Source organism: Photinus pyralis, unplaced genomic scaffold, assembly GCF_008802855.1.
Source record: "Photinus pyralis isolate 1611_PpyrPB1 unplaced genomic scaffold, Ppyr1.3 Ppyr1.4_LG8, whole genome shotgun sequence".
Taxonomy (NCBI): domain Eukaryota; kingdom Metazoa; phylum Arthropoda; class Insecta; order Coleoptera; family Lampyridae; genus Photinus; species Photinus pyralis.
Genome location: NW_022170819.1, coordinates 33,067,287 through 33,086,985, shown reverse-complemented (window position 1 = coordinate 33,086,985; position 19,699 = coordinate 33,067,287). Strand labels below are relative to the sequence as shown.

Here is a 19,699-nt window from a genome sequence, read left to right as displayed (position 1 = left end):
TCTTCAAGCTATACTTCTTTAAATCAACAACTAAATCTTTAAGCTCCTTCAGTTGCATGAGATGACCCTCGCATTTATCGCAATTGTAAGAAATTCTGCGATCCTTTTCGGCAAATATTTTAATCTCGGACCTTGACAATCCTGAGCACGCAGTGTGTAACGATTGATTACAATTGTCGCACTTTATCGCCTTTTCCGGATTTAGCGTCTACTTACAAATAACACATGTAGACATTCCTAACATAACTTAAATTAAAAAAAAATAACGAAATAGAACAGATTCAAATGCGAAGTTCGTGCAAAGACGTCTACTCGCGTTCACGTTCTCGCGCTTTATATATACTAATAATAATAATATAATATTACAATATAATGATTATGCTCCTTATCAATTGCCAGGGAGAAGTTACACAACATTTGCTATACCAAATCAATCCACTTATACTCCGTTCAATAGTTATTGTCCCGGTAGGTAGCAATAGAATGTTGCTTTTATGTTTAATACACCGATACAACAAAATATCGAAGGATCCTCAGTATTACAATCACTTTTAACGACAATTTATTTTAATCTTACATAATACATTTTATAGTTAACAAAAATGCATCAAATTCATGTCTTGGTCTTTGAGACAATCTTTTTCCCATCGATCTTGGTGCATAAATAACGATTTTGACATGTTTTGATCAAAATCCATGTGATCCCAGAAAAATAATTTAACATCTTTGAATCACACACATCTTTGAATCACACACATGCGGTTATCAAATCTGCACGTGATGTACTCTTTCAGCATCAAGATAATGCGTTTGAAAGCCTTTACAACTCAAAATTTATGTGTATAGAATAATTTTGGGTACATTTTGCTCTAAAACTTTTGACTTATACCACATAGAAGAGTTATATTGAATTATTACACATCTAAAAGTCATAGGGAATAATCTAGCCGTCCGAACTCGATACATGACCTAGAGAATGAAATATGTTGATTTCTATTATATCGAGCCCGCAGTTTTTCCCTAGGTTTTTCCTGTTCCCGATTCACTCGAAGCCCTATAACTTTTGTTCCTGTTGAACCAGCTCCTTCAAAATCAATAGCGTCCGTCCTTAATGTCCAAGGTACCCGTACACCAAATTTCAACACAATCGGCCACTTTTAAAAAGAGTTAGAGCGCACACGGGCGGACGGACGGACGGGCGGACGACAATACAAAACTATAAAGGATCTGAGGATCCTTAATAAAATTAAAACTCCCTATCAGAATCAGCTGCGAAGTACATTTGACCACAGATTTATAATATTTAAATCTGTGATTTGACTATTTGAGGTTAAACGTACAATTTTGTCAGTGCTTTCACACTTTTTTCCCCCAAATATGTTATATCGGCCTCATGGTAACGTATCTGATGAATATATGCCAAAAGGTTAAATTTTAAAAGTAAAAATTTGTATGCGTACTGAGAAAGGTTCCATTTATAACATACTAAAATTTTAGGGCATTTGAACTTGTAGTTTTGTTAGCGCATTTTTTTAAATTTATTTGTAAAAAGTAGCTTTTAATCTCACTTTGGCTGGCTGGCTGGCTGGCTGACAGCAAATGTGGGCGCGTAGAAGAACTCTTGTAGAAAGGCAACGGGGGGTGTACGTGTATCTACAAGGCCGTGTAATTTGTCAACCTTAGGGACAGGGCTATATGATATGGGGTTGGCGACATCTGGGCGTCATCCTCGATCGTAGTTTACTAACGTGAAGGTTTTTCAGTTTTTTCCTATCTTCTACTACAGTTTTGGTCCGATTCTTTTCAAATTGGTGTCGTCGGAAAGATATTGTAATGCGGAATTTTATTTGTTATCCTAGGGGCGAAATTAACGACCGTTCGCAAGGCGCGCGCGCGCGTCTTCGAGATGTATCAACTTCGGGCGCCTTTTACCTTCCGTTGCGAATTTTGTGACGCAGTTTAACGTTTCGTAAATCTCGAATCGCTGTCTCTCTTTCTCGTGTCGCCAATAGAACCTCGAGCAATGAGAAGTGCCCCAAAAATTATGTACTATCTAGTGGAAGGTTTTTAGCGAAATCCACCAAAATGTGGGTGTAATATAAATGTGCACCGAAAAAGGAAATGTGGTAGCCTCCGACAAGATCTTACTGATGGTGGAGTCAAATTTTCAATCGCGAATTGCGGGTGAACGGGACGTCGGAAGTGGGTACCTACAAAGGGAATGTGGTAACCCTCGACACGATCTTACTGATGGCGGAGTCAAATCTTCAAACGCGAATTGCGGGTGAACGGGACGTCGGAAGTGGGTACCGTCAAAGGGAATGTGATAGCCCCCGACACGATCTTCCTGATGGTGGAGTCAAATCTTCAAACGCGAATTGCGGGTGAACGGGACGTCGGAAGTGGGTACCGTCAAAGGGAATGTGGTAGCCTTCGACATGATCTTTTATTGATGGTGGCTATTAAAACACTGATCTGCCACACAAAAATGCGCTGAAGTCCCTTCGATCTCACACGAGGACTTTGATAATTTTTTCTATTTGACTCGAAGTTTACCGTGACGTGGAAAACCGCGAATACGGGGTACTTTTTATGGTTCGCGCCCTGTAATAATAATTAAAATTTACTCAAAAAATGTTATGTTGATGTTGCTCTGAAGTCGGTACTTGGTAGCGTTCCGTGAATAGAACGTCACCACAAATAACCGGAGAATGCCGCAACCACGGATTCGGTAATATCGGTTTATTCACTTTGATCATCAACATATGAAAATTGGAATACATAATCAAACAATTAGTTTATAATTTTATAAGTAGGTAACAGAGTCTTCGGTGAATTGCTCTCGGCAGGTCGTAGTTAATTTAGTCAAAGAGTATATATTCTTTGATTTAGTGCACTATTTATTACAACATTTACCTATTCATCTGGAACAGATTGTAAATATGCAATAAAATTACTGCATTTACTTGTATTTTAAGCTCTGTTTTTATTCTTCTTTGGTATCATGAGAGATATTGGTTATATTTAACCTAAAGATATATTCAAAATAAATAATTATATTTTTAGATGTTAGTACCTACTACAAAAATATTAAAGGCTTATTTTAAATACCTTCTCAAACAGTAACATAATGCGTATTAATACACTTACATTAAGTGGGCATATTTTAATATACATTTTGTAGGAATAAAATACATTTTTTGAAATAATTGAATTCATCAATGTAGAGGCAAAACCATCGTGAATTTATTTTGTTATGCAGCAGGTATGGGAAAAGAATGCGCACCAGTTCAATGGATTCCAGTGGCTGAAACATAACATAAATATAAATTAATAGGTCTTAAGGTAAGTTTGAAAATGAAATAAAAACATCTATATTGCGAATGTTACAGAAGTACAGATGAGGCAAGTGAGAGATGAGAGATGTGAATAACGCTTAAATCCCATAAATCGAGAAATAAAGAAATTACTACTTTCTTAAAGCACAATTAGCAAGTGAGAGATGAGAATAAATCTTAAATTCCTTAAATCGAAAAATAAAGAGTCATTTCTACTTTCTTACAATACAATTAGCTACCGGTAATCATTCATATAGAAAAATACAAAAGGAGCTTACCATCTTTCATATCCTTCAGGACACGAACCCCACCACCAATCACAGTAAGGTTTTTTACATGTATCTAGATTCAAATCGGTATGATAGCACTCTATGTCAGCCATTGACAGGCCAACTAACGCCAATACCAATAGAGTACAGATGAAACTTTTCATGTTGAATAGCTTTCTGGCTTGCCAACTTAATTAAAGGCTATATATACTCAGAAAACCGCGGGTATAATCTTATTACTTATCATATCACACCGTCTATTGCTTGCACTTAAGATAAATAATTTTCATCAAAGCGAAAACAATTTTGGGTCCAATGGCTAGTTCTTCCAAAAAATGACTTACCCCTTTGTCATCGTGAAGAAAGATTTGTGACTTGGTTAAAAGTAATATCATTTATCATTTATCATTTATTTGTAAATAACAATTGTATACACAACAAATTTACGCGTCAACAAACAAACATAGAAATATATATATATAATTTAAACACATAGGTACTTCATCTATCTATTTAAATATTCTTTTTCATTATAAAAAACTCCTAATGACAAAAACTCTTTAACTTTTCTTTTAAAACTGTGGTTTTGTCAAGTTTTTGAAGGCACTAGGCAACGAGTTATAATATAAAGCGCTAGTAGAAGGGGGACACCTTCCGCCATCTTGGATTTTGTGACGTCAGCTGACCTTGGGTTTTTCCCAAGGTCATGGGTTTTTCCCCAGGTCATGGGTTTTTCCCAAGGTCGTGGCCTTGGGGTTTCCCTGACCTTGGGTTTTTCCCAAGGTCGTGGCTTTGGGTTTTTCCCAAGGTCGTGGCTTTGGGTTTTCCCCAAGGTCGTGACCTGGGGTTTTCCCCAAGGTCGTGGCCTTGGGTTTTTCCCAAGGTCATGGCTTTGGGTTTTCCCAAGGTCGTGGTTTTGGGTTTTTCCCAATGTCGTGGCTTTGGGTTTTCCCAAGGTCGTGGTCTTGGGGTTTTTCCCAAGATCGTGACTTTGGTACAGGATCATGGTCTTGGATCCTGGGGCAGGGTTGTGATTATGGATTCTGGATCAAGGTCGTGGTCTTGGATGCTGAGTTGAGATTGTGTGATTTGGATTCTGGGATTTGAGTTGGACTAAAATTGTGCTCTGGGATTTTCCTAGCGAATTTAAAAGAGAGAGGTGTAGAGAAAAATAAGAGATGTTGTATTACAAACCTAATCTAAGTACATACTCTTAGAAAATGGTAATCCATACATTTCAAATTTTACAAAGAAGAAGAAGAGGAAAAAGCAAAGCGAGAAGCAAGCAAAACAAGAAAATATTTGTGTACTTACTTTTTCTTAGTTTTTGTTTGAAAATCCTTGTTTTTTCCAAGTTTATCCACACACACACACACACCCTAACATATAAGAAAGAGAGATGCACAGATTAGCACTGTATAATTACGTAAACTGCAGTAGATTATGCGAGGCTAATAAAACTTGTAACAATACGTTAGGTGATGTTAATGAGTCGGTAGTCAAATACTAACTGAAATTAGAGCGTACATTTCTTATTTGGGTATTTCCCGAGGCCATTGCAATGGGTTTCCTCAAGTCATGGCCTTGGACTATGAACTTGTCGTAGCATTGGGTTTTTCCCAAGGTCATGGTCTTGGACTTTGACCTCCCCAAGGTCATGGTCTTGGACTTTGACCTCGAGTTTTTCCAAGGTCGTGGTCTTGGACTTTGACCTCGAGTTTTTCCAGGGTCGTGGTCACGTAGTCGACCGCTATGCTTTAAACCATATTTATGAACCTCACTCAAAAGGGATGCTTTTTTATAAAAAATCAACCGATCTTTAAACGATTTTAACTTGTCTTTATTAGTATCAACCCTTAAATGTAAACAAATTTATATTACAAAACGTAGCAGTATACAATAAACGGATGATGTCGTCGTTAGACTTTAAGTTATCATTAAACATGTTTACAAAATCGCTAGTGGCAACATTATTCATTTTAAAAACTAAGTACATCAAGCAATATTGGCCGCAAAAAGTCGAAAGGGGATGTTGTAACATTTTATAGTTACATGTAAAACGTCTAGAGTTGGCTTTCAAAAATTTTAAATGAAGGCCACATGGAGACCTTCCGAAGGAATCAAAGAATTCGCCAATTCCATCTTTATCGATGTAGATAGCGTTCCAATGTTGACCAGGTCTGGTGGAAACATCTGTATTGACTATAAGTCCATATGGACGACGAATAAATTTTGGTAATTTATCAGCTGCAAAAACACCAGGCCTTACAGAATCCTGTATGTGATTCAGGGCTCGTTGAAGTTCTAGGGAATTCATCGGTGGAGCTAATTTGGGTCCATTCGTATAGCATTAAAGCGTTTTCTTGCGAGCACATTAAAGTTTCACTGTTATGATTCAAGCACCTAATGCCTCCAAATTCTTTCTTCAGCTTCTTTAAAGAAGGGCATCCGCAATCCTCTGCATTTATTATAGGTTTGTTTAGGAAATTTAGAATGTACTGCTTCTCTAGTCCTTTAACATAGATCTTGCTAAATGGCTGTAGCAGGGTACGTAGTTCCTCTTCAAAATTTTCATATCGAATGTGACCGGAGGTCCACTTTAAGCCATGATAATAATCCTCTAAATATCGAATCTCTTTTTTCATAGTTGCAGTAATACTATAATTTTGAGGGGGTTTTATTAATAGAGTCGTGCATTTCGGACCCTCCGAGGAAACAATCGAAATTTCTTTGGGTATAAACTCATTAAGAGTACCTCGGAAACCTTGCATATCGACGTATGCATCCATTGCAGAAAACATTTAAACTGGCTAAGGACTCGTATAAACTGATCTTTTATTTATTATTATTAGTGAAATCATACGTAGGATATCAGCTTAATTTATTTTTCTGCTTTTCGAACTTATTGATGTGCGTAAGACTATGCAATGTACGCAATTTTGAGATTTCTCTTTTAACTGTTGAAATCTGCGTTAACATTTCGGTGTTTATCGATTTCAATGACATTGTCGAACTCCGCATATACCAAGCAGTTTACTGTTTCAGTTAACGCATCTTGAAATCCAACTTCGATGCGCAATGAACCATTCCTAACTAAATTCCAATGTGTTGTGGCGTTAGCGGATAAATCAGGTGTCAGGTCAAAGGAAGTTAAACAGTAGCCGTGAGGGTAATCTAAACGCGATATGTTATTTCCTTCATTCAAAAAATGAATACCCGTCCCCGAAAATAAAGTATGATATGCCCGTACGTATAATCCTTCCCGTGTGAAATCAGGTTGCAACGGCTTTGAAGGAATTTGCTGTCCGTCGATGTACAGGGACATGTAATTAATCTTGTAGTTTTGGAAATTGAAAGGGTTAGACGCGTAATCGCCATTAAACGCTTTATTGGATACAAAACCGATTATGCAACGTTTTGGCAGCTGTCCAAGGAAGACGTTATCTAAAGATTTACGCTGTATTCCGGTTGGTATTGTTAACACTTTTACATCGGTTCGAGTAATAGGATATTTTGCGGCGGACGTTTCTAATGCTTTAGTGTGAGCGAGAAGAATTGTAGGATTTATCTTCATTCTTCGTACCAGCAAATTGGCATCGACAATTTTTACTTTATAAGTTGCACCTGCACCAGCCATTAAGCTAAACGAATCTCTGGATCTCACAAATTTAACTTTCATTTCAACACCGTTTATGAGAAATTTTTCTTGGTTAAACAAATCGGCATGGACATGTCCAATCATCTCTATCATGTTACTCTCGGCTGCTGCGGCTTGACGTATAGTGAAACCTACGTTATCTGCTGTTAATGTGTCCATTTTTTTTGGTGTATCGTTGTGCCACAATGAACACCCCAGATGTGATGTTTTGGCTTCCAAACCATAATTTAGCAAAGTTTCAATATATGCACGATACGCATATGTGTTATTAGGTGGCGACACCAATTTCTGATTTAAACATATCTCCACCTGGCTATACAGCGTGTGTAACCAATTGTTGGCTGGACCTACAACATCTCCAACACCCAATATTGAATCATCTTGTTTTACAATTCTTGCCGTGATATAGAGCATAGTGTGACTTAAATCCAAATAATCATTCCCGCTTCCGGGGATTACGAATTCTATCGGAGCATCATCGGTTAACGAGGATAAAGGTTTGTAAAAAACCCATTCGCCACTTTCAATACTTGTTTGAGTCGCTGGCAGTGCGAACAAATCCAGCTCTGATTTTATGCACTCACAAGACTGCGCGTGAAGGAATGCCATGTTTATTGCTTTGAAAATATGTCACTAAATTTGGGCTTTGTAGGTTTTTTAATTCTTGATGTAGTTTTCTTACGACTTGCAATTTTAAACTGATCAAGTTTGGGTATGTGAGGTGTTTTATAACCAGATCCTTGCATCAATGTATCAATTTTTTCATCGGCTTTGCGTTTTAGATTTCTTCCTGCTTCGTGAATTCGATCTTGAAACGCTTCCTTGATAGGCTTATCCTCGATTATATCGCCTAGTACATTCGTACCGGTTCGTAAAGCTTCTTTCCCAACTGCACGCATTCCGGATTTAAACAATGGTAAAATACTACGAAACACTCCACCTAACCAGCTCCCTATCCCATGACCTCTTTGATACGGTGACCCCCTATAAATCGTACCAATGCCAGTACCGGCTTGATTTACGTAGTACTGTTGGTATGGACACCCCATTTCTTAAAATGTAGCTTCAAGCTCAATGTTCCAAACTCGAATGGCATTGATTGTCCAGTATCAGTCCTTATGTTTATTTCAATATTTTCAAATTCTTTTATCATCACAGGTATATAGTGCGTTGGGGAGAACACAACATCCTTATGACAGCCGTAATTGTAATTTTCAGCAGTTATATTAACTATTCGCATTAGTGGAGATACAACGTTCCCCACGATTTGTGGTTCTACAATATCGCAATAGATGAACATTTGTGAGGGCAATCCGATCCAAATGCTGGCGGGATGGGGTGGCACTGGATCTTGAACAATGTTTTGTTCGGGACGAAATCCCAATTGTAAAGCAAGACGCTCTGAAAAACCCAGTATCGAGAGTGTTTCTGTCTTAATTTGAACTGATACACGTTTAGTAAGAGTGTAATACTCTAAAGTCACCAATCTTCCTATAATCTCATGCTTATTCATTTCTCTAACTACATCCTCGACAGTATCGTAGTTCCCTGATGCAAAACGAATTACATGCCAGCCGTTAGCGTGATACGTTATTTGTTCGGAGTCATCACGAAAAAAGTCCGCCGCGTTTTTTAACACTCTTTTTGCAGATAAATCTTCCGGAGGTGTTACTCTATAATATATTAAATTATCGATCTCACTTATTGACGCGAACGAACACGGGTACTGAATTTCCGAAACACCAACGCACCACCGCCCATTTAATCTTATACGTTTTGGTAGCTGTGTTACAAAGTTTGACGTCGTATTGCTGGGGAAGTATTCCATGGAACTATTGCTCAATAAGGTTGCATAAAATTCCTCCGTCATATCTTTTTTAGTTCTGATGCAGATATCCAAGAATTGAATTTTTCACTATATCCTTTCCACTTGACCAAATACTTTTTGTTTTTCCCACGACCTTTCTCTTCTAAGATTTCATCAATTTTAAACACTGTATTCTCATCAAGTGTAACAACTTGCAGCTCTTCTTCGTAAAAAGTTCCCTCTATATCTTCACCATTCAAATCTACTATTCTATAAACTGGAGGTCGACGATTTATAACTTTGACGATTTTAAACACTTCTTGACTGAAATTGCTCTCATAGCCCTTCTCAAAATGATGCTTGCTTCTGGCTATTCTCACGTGTTGTCCCACCTTATATTTAGGTTGAGCCTCTTTACCAAATCCCTTCGCATACAGATTCTGCCAAACGATTAAAATGTTTTCATCTGTCACCTCAATCGGTGCCATCTTGATTGCAGAATGATAACTCTTGTTATACGCAGACACAAGATCTTGTAGAACGTCCACATATCTATACGTATTACTATATGTAAACCATCGCCACATTCTGGTTTAATTTCCAGTCAAGAACTTGTAGATACTCTAATAGGTAGTTTAAATAAAATTAAGGATGATATAGATATTGAGTTGTTTAATAATAGTTATTTTGTAGATGTTAGTTTTAATTACTTAAACTTATACGAAAGGATTTGTATAAATATTGTTAGTATGTCTGATTGTTATAGACAGTATTATGGTAGATATAGGGACTTAATTTACAATTGGTCATGTATATATAATAAACAGATTTAACGAGGGGTATAAACAATCTTTTATTGTTCAAGTTTAATTTTATGTCGATAAAAAAAGGTTAATTAAAATCTCTGTCTTTACTTTGAATTTTCTGATTGTCTCGATTTACAAAACATCCAAAAACTCGTAACAAAAATTTGCAAGTTCTGAGGAAATGGTACAGGATCATTACCCACTACTTGGCTATAAGAAAAAACTAAGAAAATTGAACAAGTTAATTAAATAAAATTAAATTCGATTTTTTTTTTACAATCTCTATCTTGAAACATATACCACACACGTGCTATCTTCCATAAATACATATAAAAGTTCAATATCAGAAAACAGCAATCGCTTTTAAAATTGAATAATAATTTGAACTTAGCGAAAATTAACATTTTGTACCTCATCTCCTCATTTTTATATAATTCAAACTACTCTACTTTTCTGAAAAAAGACCATCACATAACTTCAAATCAAAACTTTTGTGTTTTAATTTTATTTCATCAACAATTTTGAATATTCGAAAAAGTGGAAAAAAATTACAACTACACAACGATTTTCGCGCGTATCGTACAAAACTTTGTAAGTAGATAAACTTGATACCCAGTTTTTCACAAACATTCAAGACTACTACGTTTCGGTTTACAATCAGAATATCGCTCCGGGCATATAGCCCCGAGCAAAATATCCGATTAATATGCTTGTAGGACGTGGCTGAAGTGCATCTTGAAGAGAAGCCTATTACGTACTCGTTTTATTACAATACTCGTTCGCAATACCGTGAATTTTTGTGATTGTCTCGATTTACAAAACTCGTAACAAAAATTTGCAAATTCTGTGGAAATGGTACAGGATCATTACCCACTACTTGGCTACAAGAAAAAACTAAGAAGATTGATGAGAATTTATTTTGGCCTTCTGATCGTTTACAATTAGCAGCGTTTTGAATAATTTGTCGTTGAGTTCCACCGTATGTCATTACACAAATACTTTCACTAGCACAGCTTAATTTGTTTTTTCCAACTACACCTTCTTAATTGCATTTTTTCAATTCCTTTCTTATTTCGCTTAGTAAGCGACAGTAGTTAAGAAATTAACATCGATTATTACCAACTAGATTGATACAGCTTCTTAGTAGTGACCTCGTGCAGCCCCCGTTGAGTGTGGATATCTTAAATGCATTTGATAAGTAAGTTGGTTTAAAGCATAGCGGTCGACTACGTGACCACGATCCTGGAAAAACTCGAGGTCAAAGTCCAAGACCACGACCTTGGAAAAACTCGAGGTCAAAGTCCAAGACCATGACCTTGGGGAGGTCAAAGTCCAAGACCATGACCTTGGGGAAAACCCAATGCTACGACAAGTTCATAGTCCAAGGCCATGACTTGAGGAAACCCATTGCAATGGCCTCGGGAAATACCCAAATAAGAAATGTACGCTCTAATTTCAGTTAGTATTTGACTACCGACTCATTAACATCACCTAACGTATTGTTACAAGTTTTATTAGCCTCGCATAATCTACTGCAGTTTACGTAATTATACAGTGCTAATCTGTGCATCTCTCTTTCTTATATGTTAGGGTGTGTGTGTGTGTGTGTGATAAACTTGGAAAAAACAAGGATTTTCAAACAAAAACTAAGAAAAAGTAAGTACACAAATATTTTCTTGTTTTGCTTGCTTCTCGCTTTGCTTTTTCCTCTTCTTCTTCTTTGTAAAATTTGAAATGTATGGATTACCATTTTCTAAGAGTATGTACTTAGATTAGGTTTGTAATACAACATCTCTTATTTTTCTCTACACCTCTCTCTTTTAAATTCGCTAGGAAAATCCCAGAGCACAATTTTAGTCCAACTCAAATCCCAGAATCCAAATCACACAATCTCAACTCAGCATCCAAGACCACGACCTTGATCCAGAATCCATAATCACAACCCTGCCCCAGGATCCAAGACCATGATCCTGTACCAAAGTCACGATCTTGGGAAAAACCCCAAGACCACGACCTTGGGAAAACCCAAAGCCACGACATTGGGAAAAACCCAAAACCACGACCTTGGGAAAACCCAAAGCCATGACCTTGGGAAAAACCCAAGGCCACGACCTTGGGGAAAACCCAAGGTCACGACCTTGGGGAAAACCCAAAGCCACGACCTTGGGAAAAACCCAAAGCCACGACCTTGGGAAAAACCCAAGGTCAGGGAAACCCCAAGGCCACGACCTTGGGAAAAACCCATGACCTGGGGAAAAACCCATGACCTTGGGAAAAACCCAAGGTCAGCTGACGTCACAAAATCCAAGATGGCGGAAGGTGTCCCCCTTCTACTAGCGCTCTTATACTCAGGCGACTTCTTAAAAAAAGAATGTCGTGGTTTACTTGGTCGGAGATTATCCTTGTGTCTAGTATCGTAAGTGTGCACATCTTTATTGAGCAAATAGGTATTCTTGTGCATATGTATGTGAGTCACACAGTGGAGTACATTTATGGAAAACAAGGTTAGAATTCGATGGCTGCGGAAAACCCCTCGGCACGAATGATTGTATTTAATATTGAAAATTAATCGGAGTAGTCTTTTTTGCAACACAAACACTCTGTCACAGTAAATGCTGGCTCCCCATACTGCAATATTATAACTAATCGCTGAGTATGCTAATGCATAGTACACACTTAGTAAAACTCCAGGTCCAAATGAGTTTTTGAGCTTCACCATTAGGTAGTAAATCTTGTTAAGCTTGCAGCAGACATCAGACACCTGGGTAGACCAAGACAACGTATCATCAAGGCGTATGCCTAAGAATTTTGTGCTCCGTGCACTTGGTATTACATGGTTGTTCATTTTAAAGGTGAATGTGTTTGTATCACAGTATTTGGAATGAATTTCAATGAACGCAGATTTGTTGTAGTTGACAGCTAGCCCATTCTTCCCACACCATGACTCAAATTGATTTAGTACTATCTCGACATTATGGACGATATCCTGTGTAGTATTTCCACTCACCACAACAGTGGTATCGTCGGCGTACATAAATAATTTACCGCTAGAAATGTATTCTGGGAGGTCATTTATGAATAGAAGGAAGATCAGTGGGCCAAGTACACTCCCTTGCGGGGTCCCTATCTCGAGATTGAATTTGTCGGACATATTTCCATTCCCCTTTACAACGATTGAACGGTTTGACAGGTAGGAGTAGAGCCATTCGTTTATCGTGCCCCTTAATCCGTACCTTTCCAATTTTGCACACACAATTTGCTTATTGACGCTGTCGAATGCACTCGATAGGTCAAATTGAAGTGCCACAATAATATTCTTTTTGTCTAGTTCCCGAAAAAGATACTGGGTAAATTCATAGTTTGCGGATGCCGTCGAATATCCTGGACGAAAGCCGTGCTGGCAATCCGTGATGACCATGTATTTATTTAAAAACGACCATAATTTTGTACTAACTATCTTTTCAAAGATTTTTGAGAAGACACTCAATATTGATATTGGTCTGTAGTTTTGTACGTTAATACTGTTGCACAAGTGGTCTCCACAGTTTACAGTCACAAAAACCGCATAAGAGAAAGAAAGAGAGAGATAGAGGAATTTTACAACACGTGAAGATGGGCGCACGTGTGCACGGTAATTAGCTTTAGAAGCGACCAATCGTTTCAAAATTTGGCCTTGGAGTGTTTTTCAGAGCTTAATAGGGACCAAACCCGGATTGGAGAACAAAACAGGAAATCTGCACAGTTCCTCATCCATGGCCTGGCTCAAATGTTTTAGGGCAAATTTTAGCCAAAAGCACTAAGGGCCAATTGCACCGTCAAAATTAAGTATCTCTTAAAGTTAAGCATAAATTAAATACCATAGCAACGATTGTCTTAATAATCGTTGCCATAGATTATAAGTTCGACTTAACTTTAAGAGTCTTCTGTACCCACTCCACCCATTGTAAATTTCCATAAGAGCGCCTGCCATAAAAAATTTTTGTAAAGAACTATTTTATAAATTTAGACCTTTATCTACAAAATGTTCGGACTATTTTTTTTTAAGTGCCATAGCAAATGAATATTGATTGTTTAAAGATTAGCTGTTTTGCACCAATTATTGCGCTAATCTGTTTAATTTTTTTACTCGCGATCAAAACGATTTATGGAAAAAGTAAACCGACAGTTTTTTAGATAAGTTACTTCTAAACATTACCCCAAAAAATGAAATCATGTTTTTTGTAAATAAAGTCTGTATCTTGGCGGGCGGTAAATCAACAATTTCAGTGTAACAAGTGGCGCCGCTGCTCAGTGTCGGCGGGAGCTAACTAAGGACCAAGACAGGAGTTGACAAAGTAATAATATAATCTTGTCTCTTGCAACTATAATGATCTATATACTATAATGTAAAAAAGTTGCGCTTGGGTAAAGAAGACTCTTAAGCATTGAATAAATTTTTATTCAATGCTTTAAGCAATTTTTTTGTTTTGTTTTCCTCTTTCATGATAGCGTTGGCTATTGTGGCCATCAATAGCTATGTTGGTAAGTATGAATTACATACTATCCCTAGATTTCCAATGTGCGTGTGTGAATTTTCTTTTTTTTTAGGACCCTACCTAACTTCACCAGACACAGACACAGACACTAATCGTTACTTGATTTTAATCCGTGCGATTAGTTAACCAGGCTAGACCTGAGTTCTCACAAGAAACACCTCAGAAATAACTAGCCAGACTTGACAATAGTCCGTTTGACTAGGATTAGAACCGGCAAGACCGAGAGAATCAAATATTAATAATAATAATAATAATAAATCCGCAAGGGAAGGTAACCTTTTACCTTACGTGCGTAGCGAGCACGCGTACCCTTAGCTAACCCTGTGCTGGGCCGACCCCCCACATAGGTGAAAGGCGGTTCCAAATACACGAACAGAAGCCTCGGACGAGCGTCGCCAAGGTCGAGGACGACGCGGGAATAGGATACTCGCATGATACAAAGAATACTTGTATCATGGGATACTCGAACTTAATTTCTATTAGTAATACTTTGCAAGTACATCAACGCACCATAGGATGTTAGACATGCATCTGTGAATCCTACCAATGCTACACTCTGATTGTTCGTAACTCCAATATGCCGAGGTACCTCAAATTCTAAAAGATGAGAAAGTTGGGTGTTAATTAGCTGCCATCTTTGTGCTATACTGTTAGGGCATGGTTCGTCCCAATCTAGGTGGAGCACCCAACATTCTTTGATTAAGAGTTTCAAGTTCAAAATCACAGGAGCCAGAAATCCTAAAGGGTCATAACACCGTGCAACGGTGGAGAGTATAGTGCGTTTACTTTAAAGTTGGAGCTGTCAAAATCAATAGGATTAGTAATGCAATCATCTTCACGGATGTTTTCTATTAGTGTTGGAGAATTTGTTGCCCATTTGACTAACTGAAAACCACCTCTACCAAATAATTCCTTTAACTGCGAATAGGCGGTCATGGCTAAACTCGTGGTTGGAATACTGGTGACGAGGTCATCAACATACATATCTCTTTTCACTATTTCGGCAGCTATGGGGAAAGTTGATTCTTTATCCTCTGCTAGTTGACGAACAATCCTAAGGGCTAGAATACGATACGGTGTTTAGTTGATAGGTTTCTATTGATTCTTGGCTCGAAAATCTCCAAAGTATTTTTTGATATTTGCGATCGTTCTCGCAAAGGTTAATTTGCTTATACATTTGGCGAATGTCCGCGGAAAGAGCTATTGCAAATAGTCTAAAATTCAACAACATCGTACAAACATCCGCTTGTAGCTTAGGACCGACAAATAAAAGGTCGTTTAAAGAATAAAGAGAGGTAGTTTTGCACGAAGCATCGAAAACAATTCGAACCGGAGTAGTACTAGAATTAGGTTTAAAGATTGCGTGATGAGGAATAAAATAATGCGGTTCCGAGCAAATGTGGTTCGTAACCTTTGACATATGACCTTGGGCTAGGTAGTCTCGAATAATATTTGCATAATGTATTTTAAGATCTCCATCTCTATCTAGTTTTTGTTCTAAGGCCAAAAATCTACGAAGTGCTACCGCATAGGAATCCCCTAACAAAGAACTATTGAGTTGAAAAGGCAAGGCCACGGTATATCTTCCATCACTTCCTCTTTTGTAAGTAGATCGAAAATGGTGTTCACACTTGACGTCCTCCGGACTTACTAAATTTAAAGAGGGCACATCCTCTACTTCCCAAAATCGTTGTACCAGTGTCTCCAACGGAGGTTCCAAAGCGATAAAGAAACTATGTGTGCAAGGAGATATGGTGGGTGCAACTCCCATTAAAACAAATCCAAGCTGAGTCTCTATAGCTAAGGGTGTATTTGGAGGGCCTGAAATCCGCTCTCGGCCCAACAATTGTGCAAATAAACTGGCTCCAATTATTCCATCTACCTTTCGAGGAATATGAAATTCAGTATCAGCTAAGGGAATTGAAACTAAGTAATTAAAACGACTTATATCGACGGAAATTGGAGGCATTTGATTGGTAATTTGATCTACTACTAATACATCTAAACAATATCTTTTATGCGTATTAATTTTGGAAATTATAACTGCGCTCGCACTTCCGTGTATTTTGCTACTAGTCGAACCAATTCCAAGAACTGTAGTGTCACATTTGGCAAAGGGTAATTTCAAGCGACGACTAAAGTCTAAAGAGAGAAAGTTAGCGTGACTAATAAAAAACGAGCTTCATGAGTATTGCCAAACACATCCAAAACATCGACCTTTGCTGTGGAGAGTAGGACTGTATTATTAGAGCCATTAGTATTTGACGTAATTGTGCAACAATTGATTGAGGATGAATTCGACTCGCCATGAGCGTTATCTGCACTGCTACTACTATTCCTATTTGAAGTTGAAGAGCTGTTATCAATAGGGGTGCCTGAAGTGGAACGGTCTGATTTACTACGAGAGTTACACTGAGAAAAATTAGTAATTGGCATATAACAATACAAACATGGAATTCTCAATTAATCTGGAATACAGTATAAAAATAAGTAATTTTGGAAACTAATACGAAAGAATGTAATTCTTTAACATCCCAGAAATACGTTTTACCGTTCAACATAAAGGTACTAAGAGAAACACTGGATAACGATGAGTTGACGGGAATTACAGAATATTTGTAGGTTGTACTGAAAGTCATAAGTAATAATAACACCAGAATGTCCCAGGTTTATAACCAATAACATTACTGCGAGAGTGTTTACAGTGGCCAAGGCTATAGCTTAGCTTAGACGTTTAGATAATCAGTACATGTATGTATAGGATTAATACCCAGTGTTCATCACCTTACAGTTAAACATGAAGTTTATACTTATTTCCTGTAGGCGGAATGGTACCTACATATTACCATTCTCGTGCTTTGAATAAAATAGGGAACATTCAACTATATTGATTAATTATAAAGCACGTAGGTACTAGCGTTGGGTAATCAATGCCCAATGGTACTAGGTATATATGTTTGCTCATTGCTCCATATTCGGCTCATTATTAAATGCCTACCTATTCCTTTCATATATGTTGGGGGTTTATGAAAAAATTACAAATCATTTACGGCATAAAGCTTAAATGCCAAAATCCTAATCGAATTAAACGTAGTATCCCGTATCTACAATATAACAAGCTTTTCCTGGTAATTTACCTATAGAAACTTATAATAAAATTTGTCGAACGGCGATGACAACAGTGGATGTACTGTGCTTTAAGATGTAGAATTATTTTTTAACAAACAATACCATGATGAGAAATGAAAAGACTGTTAAATTAGCAGAACAGGTAGGTATTATTGCATTACTTTACTGTCTGGATTATAAATACGTAACTTATCAATTTTTTGCTAACGTAAAGACGCGCAAACACTTTACTTCTTCATTTTTGGCGCTATAGGTTGACATTTTAAGTTTTCCGTTCCCAGTGTTTGTTATTTGTGTTAGCTATAGGTAAGTGCCTTATGATCTGCTATACCTTGTTATAGGTATATCCAAGAGGGAAGATCCTTGCTGTTACATGGCAACAGCGGAGGGAGTTTAGATGCTTCGGCAAGACGCAGATTGGCACAACTTATTGTGCGTCATGAGCTAGAGGACAATTCTGGAAAGCTTAGTAGAGTCGAATTTACAAGGTGGTCACACGAAATTGTTTCAATATTTCCTAAAGAATCTCCGTTACTGTTCTACACATCTTACATTGGTGCCACAGGTTTTCAAACAAAAAGGAATGCCTCCGGAAAATATATGATATAGTCTGATATTGTCTTAGAATGTTATTTTTTATGTTTATGTTTATATTCTTTTAGGTATAGGTTATTTTCTTTAGCTAGTTATTTTGTTGTTGTTGTATGCACCTAACTTAAATAAACTTCAATTTAGTACAAACATCATTACCTACTATTCCTAGTATCATTATCGACTGGATTTGCAATCTACATTTGCAAGAGATTATCGACGCACCCTGTATAATATGAGAATTATAATGATAAATCGAGCGGCACGTATTAGGCTTATTTACATTACAAAGGACAAAATGTATAATCAAAAGGGTAATTAAACTGCTTCCGAGATGGTGTCGTCCCCGTAAAGAATGTTTTTTTTTCCATAGAAGACGTGCTATTTCAGCAGTACTCGCTAGTGTAATATAACCGAATTGAAGAGAACATTACGTTGCAGTGCTGTCTTTTTAAGTGTAAAATACGGTATACGTTATTGCTATAGTTCATGCAGATGTTTAAATTACCATTAGCATTTGGTTTAAGTACTCAGTGCTTAGTAAAAAAAACTGTCTATCCGGAATAAGTTACAATTAATCCTACGGAAAACGTTCATTGTCTAGAATGGACTTAAAGCAGTTCGATTATATTTAACTAAGATTAACTATTTTTACTGTTTTCTTTTCATTACAACTTTCACGCTGCAAAAGCAGTACTTAAAAATCGGTCTATGAGTTGTAAAAAAACCTTGGGGCAGACAAGAATGTGAATAATCTTTAAATTTTGGAAAAAAACCCGGAATTACTTTTTAAAATGCAAGAATTTTTCCTCAGTGTATAAAATCTTCGGAACGCGTAACAGGCTCCGCACACTTGCGACACTTACGCGCCATTTTTATGAAATTATGATAATAAGTGATATATCTCATTTTGTGAGTGATGCAAGAAATATACTTTTGAAAAATTTAGGTGAAAACAAATCGATTTCTTGTTGGAACAATTAAAACATCGTGTTATAATATTGTCAGAAATAATCTGTTACCTTTACCACTTTTAAAAATGGCAAAAAAAAACAATATCCTACATTGGTTTCTTAATAATTCAGTAACACAACAGTAGAGATGGTAGGCCAACTGTTCGGTATTGACGCGGCATTGCCAGCTCTTACAGCGGAGCCTGGTAATTATAGGAAGCCGGGCACACACGGCACGCTCCCAGTGTAATTTATACGTATAGGTTACCAATAATTAAATACCTTAAAAGAAAATTAATACATTAATAAAAAATGCAGCATATGGGGGTGAGAGACGCATACAATACACCTTTGCAGGATAGCCGTGGTACATGTAGAGACCCGCAATGGATGCGGATCCGAACGAGAAAGAAGAGTAGGCGTTTGCCGTTAGAGATAGAACTGTCTACGAGTTAGATATGTTTGTTGGAGTTGAAATAAAAAGCGTATTTCAAATAGTGGTGTTTTACTGGGTTATTACATTGGCGACGAGGATTAAAAAGAAACTTTTTTCCGTAAGACAAGAAAAGGGGGAACATAATTATTATGTTCCTAATACAAACTCGGTTGCAGA

At 37.3% G+C, this 19,699-nt stretch overlaps 2 protein-coding genes and 1 long non-coding RNA gene across 3 annotated transcripts; all 3 read right to left on the bottom strand.

The window, feature by feature from the left end:
• Positions 1-3,151: 3,151 nt before the first annotated feature.
• Positions 3,152-3,800, bottom strand: LOC116177608. The gene is made up of 2 exons (XR_004146712.1): positions 3,617-3,800; positions 3,152-3,307 (listed from the first exon to the last, which is right to left on the bottom strand). It is a non-coding gene; the product is annotated as an uncharacterized LOC116177608 (long non-coding RNA).
• A 2,760-nt stretch (positions 3,801-6,560) lies between these two features.
• Positions 6,561-8,164, bottom strand: LOC116179554 (uncharacterized protein F54H12.2-like). The gene is made up of 2 exons (XM_031499352.1): positions 7,948-8,164; positions 6,561-7,729 (listed from the first exon to the last, which is right to left on the bottom strand). Exons 1-2 carry the CDS (start codon positions 8,162-8,164, stop codon positions 6,561-6,563), a joined length of 1,386 nt encoding a protein of 461 aa, XP_031355212.1.
• Positions 8,165-9,131: 967 nt separating this feature from the next.
• On the bottom strand, positions 9,132-9,560 carry LOC116179553. The gene has a single exon (XM_031499351.1). It carries the CDS (start codon positions 9,558-9,560, stop codon positions 9,132-9,134), a length of 429 nt encoding a protein of 142 aa, XP_031355211.1.
• Positions 9,561-19,699: the final 10,139 nt, after the last annotated feature.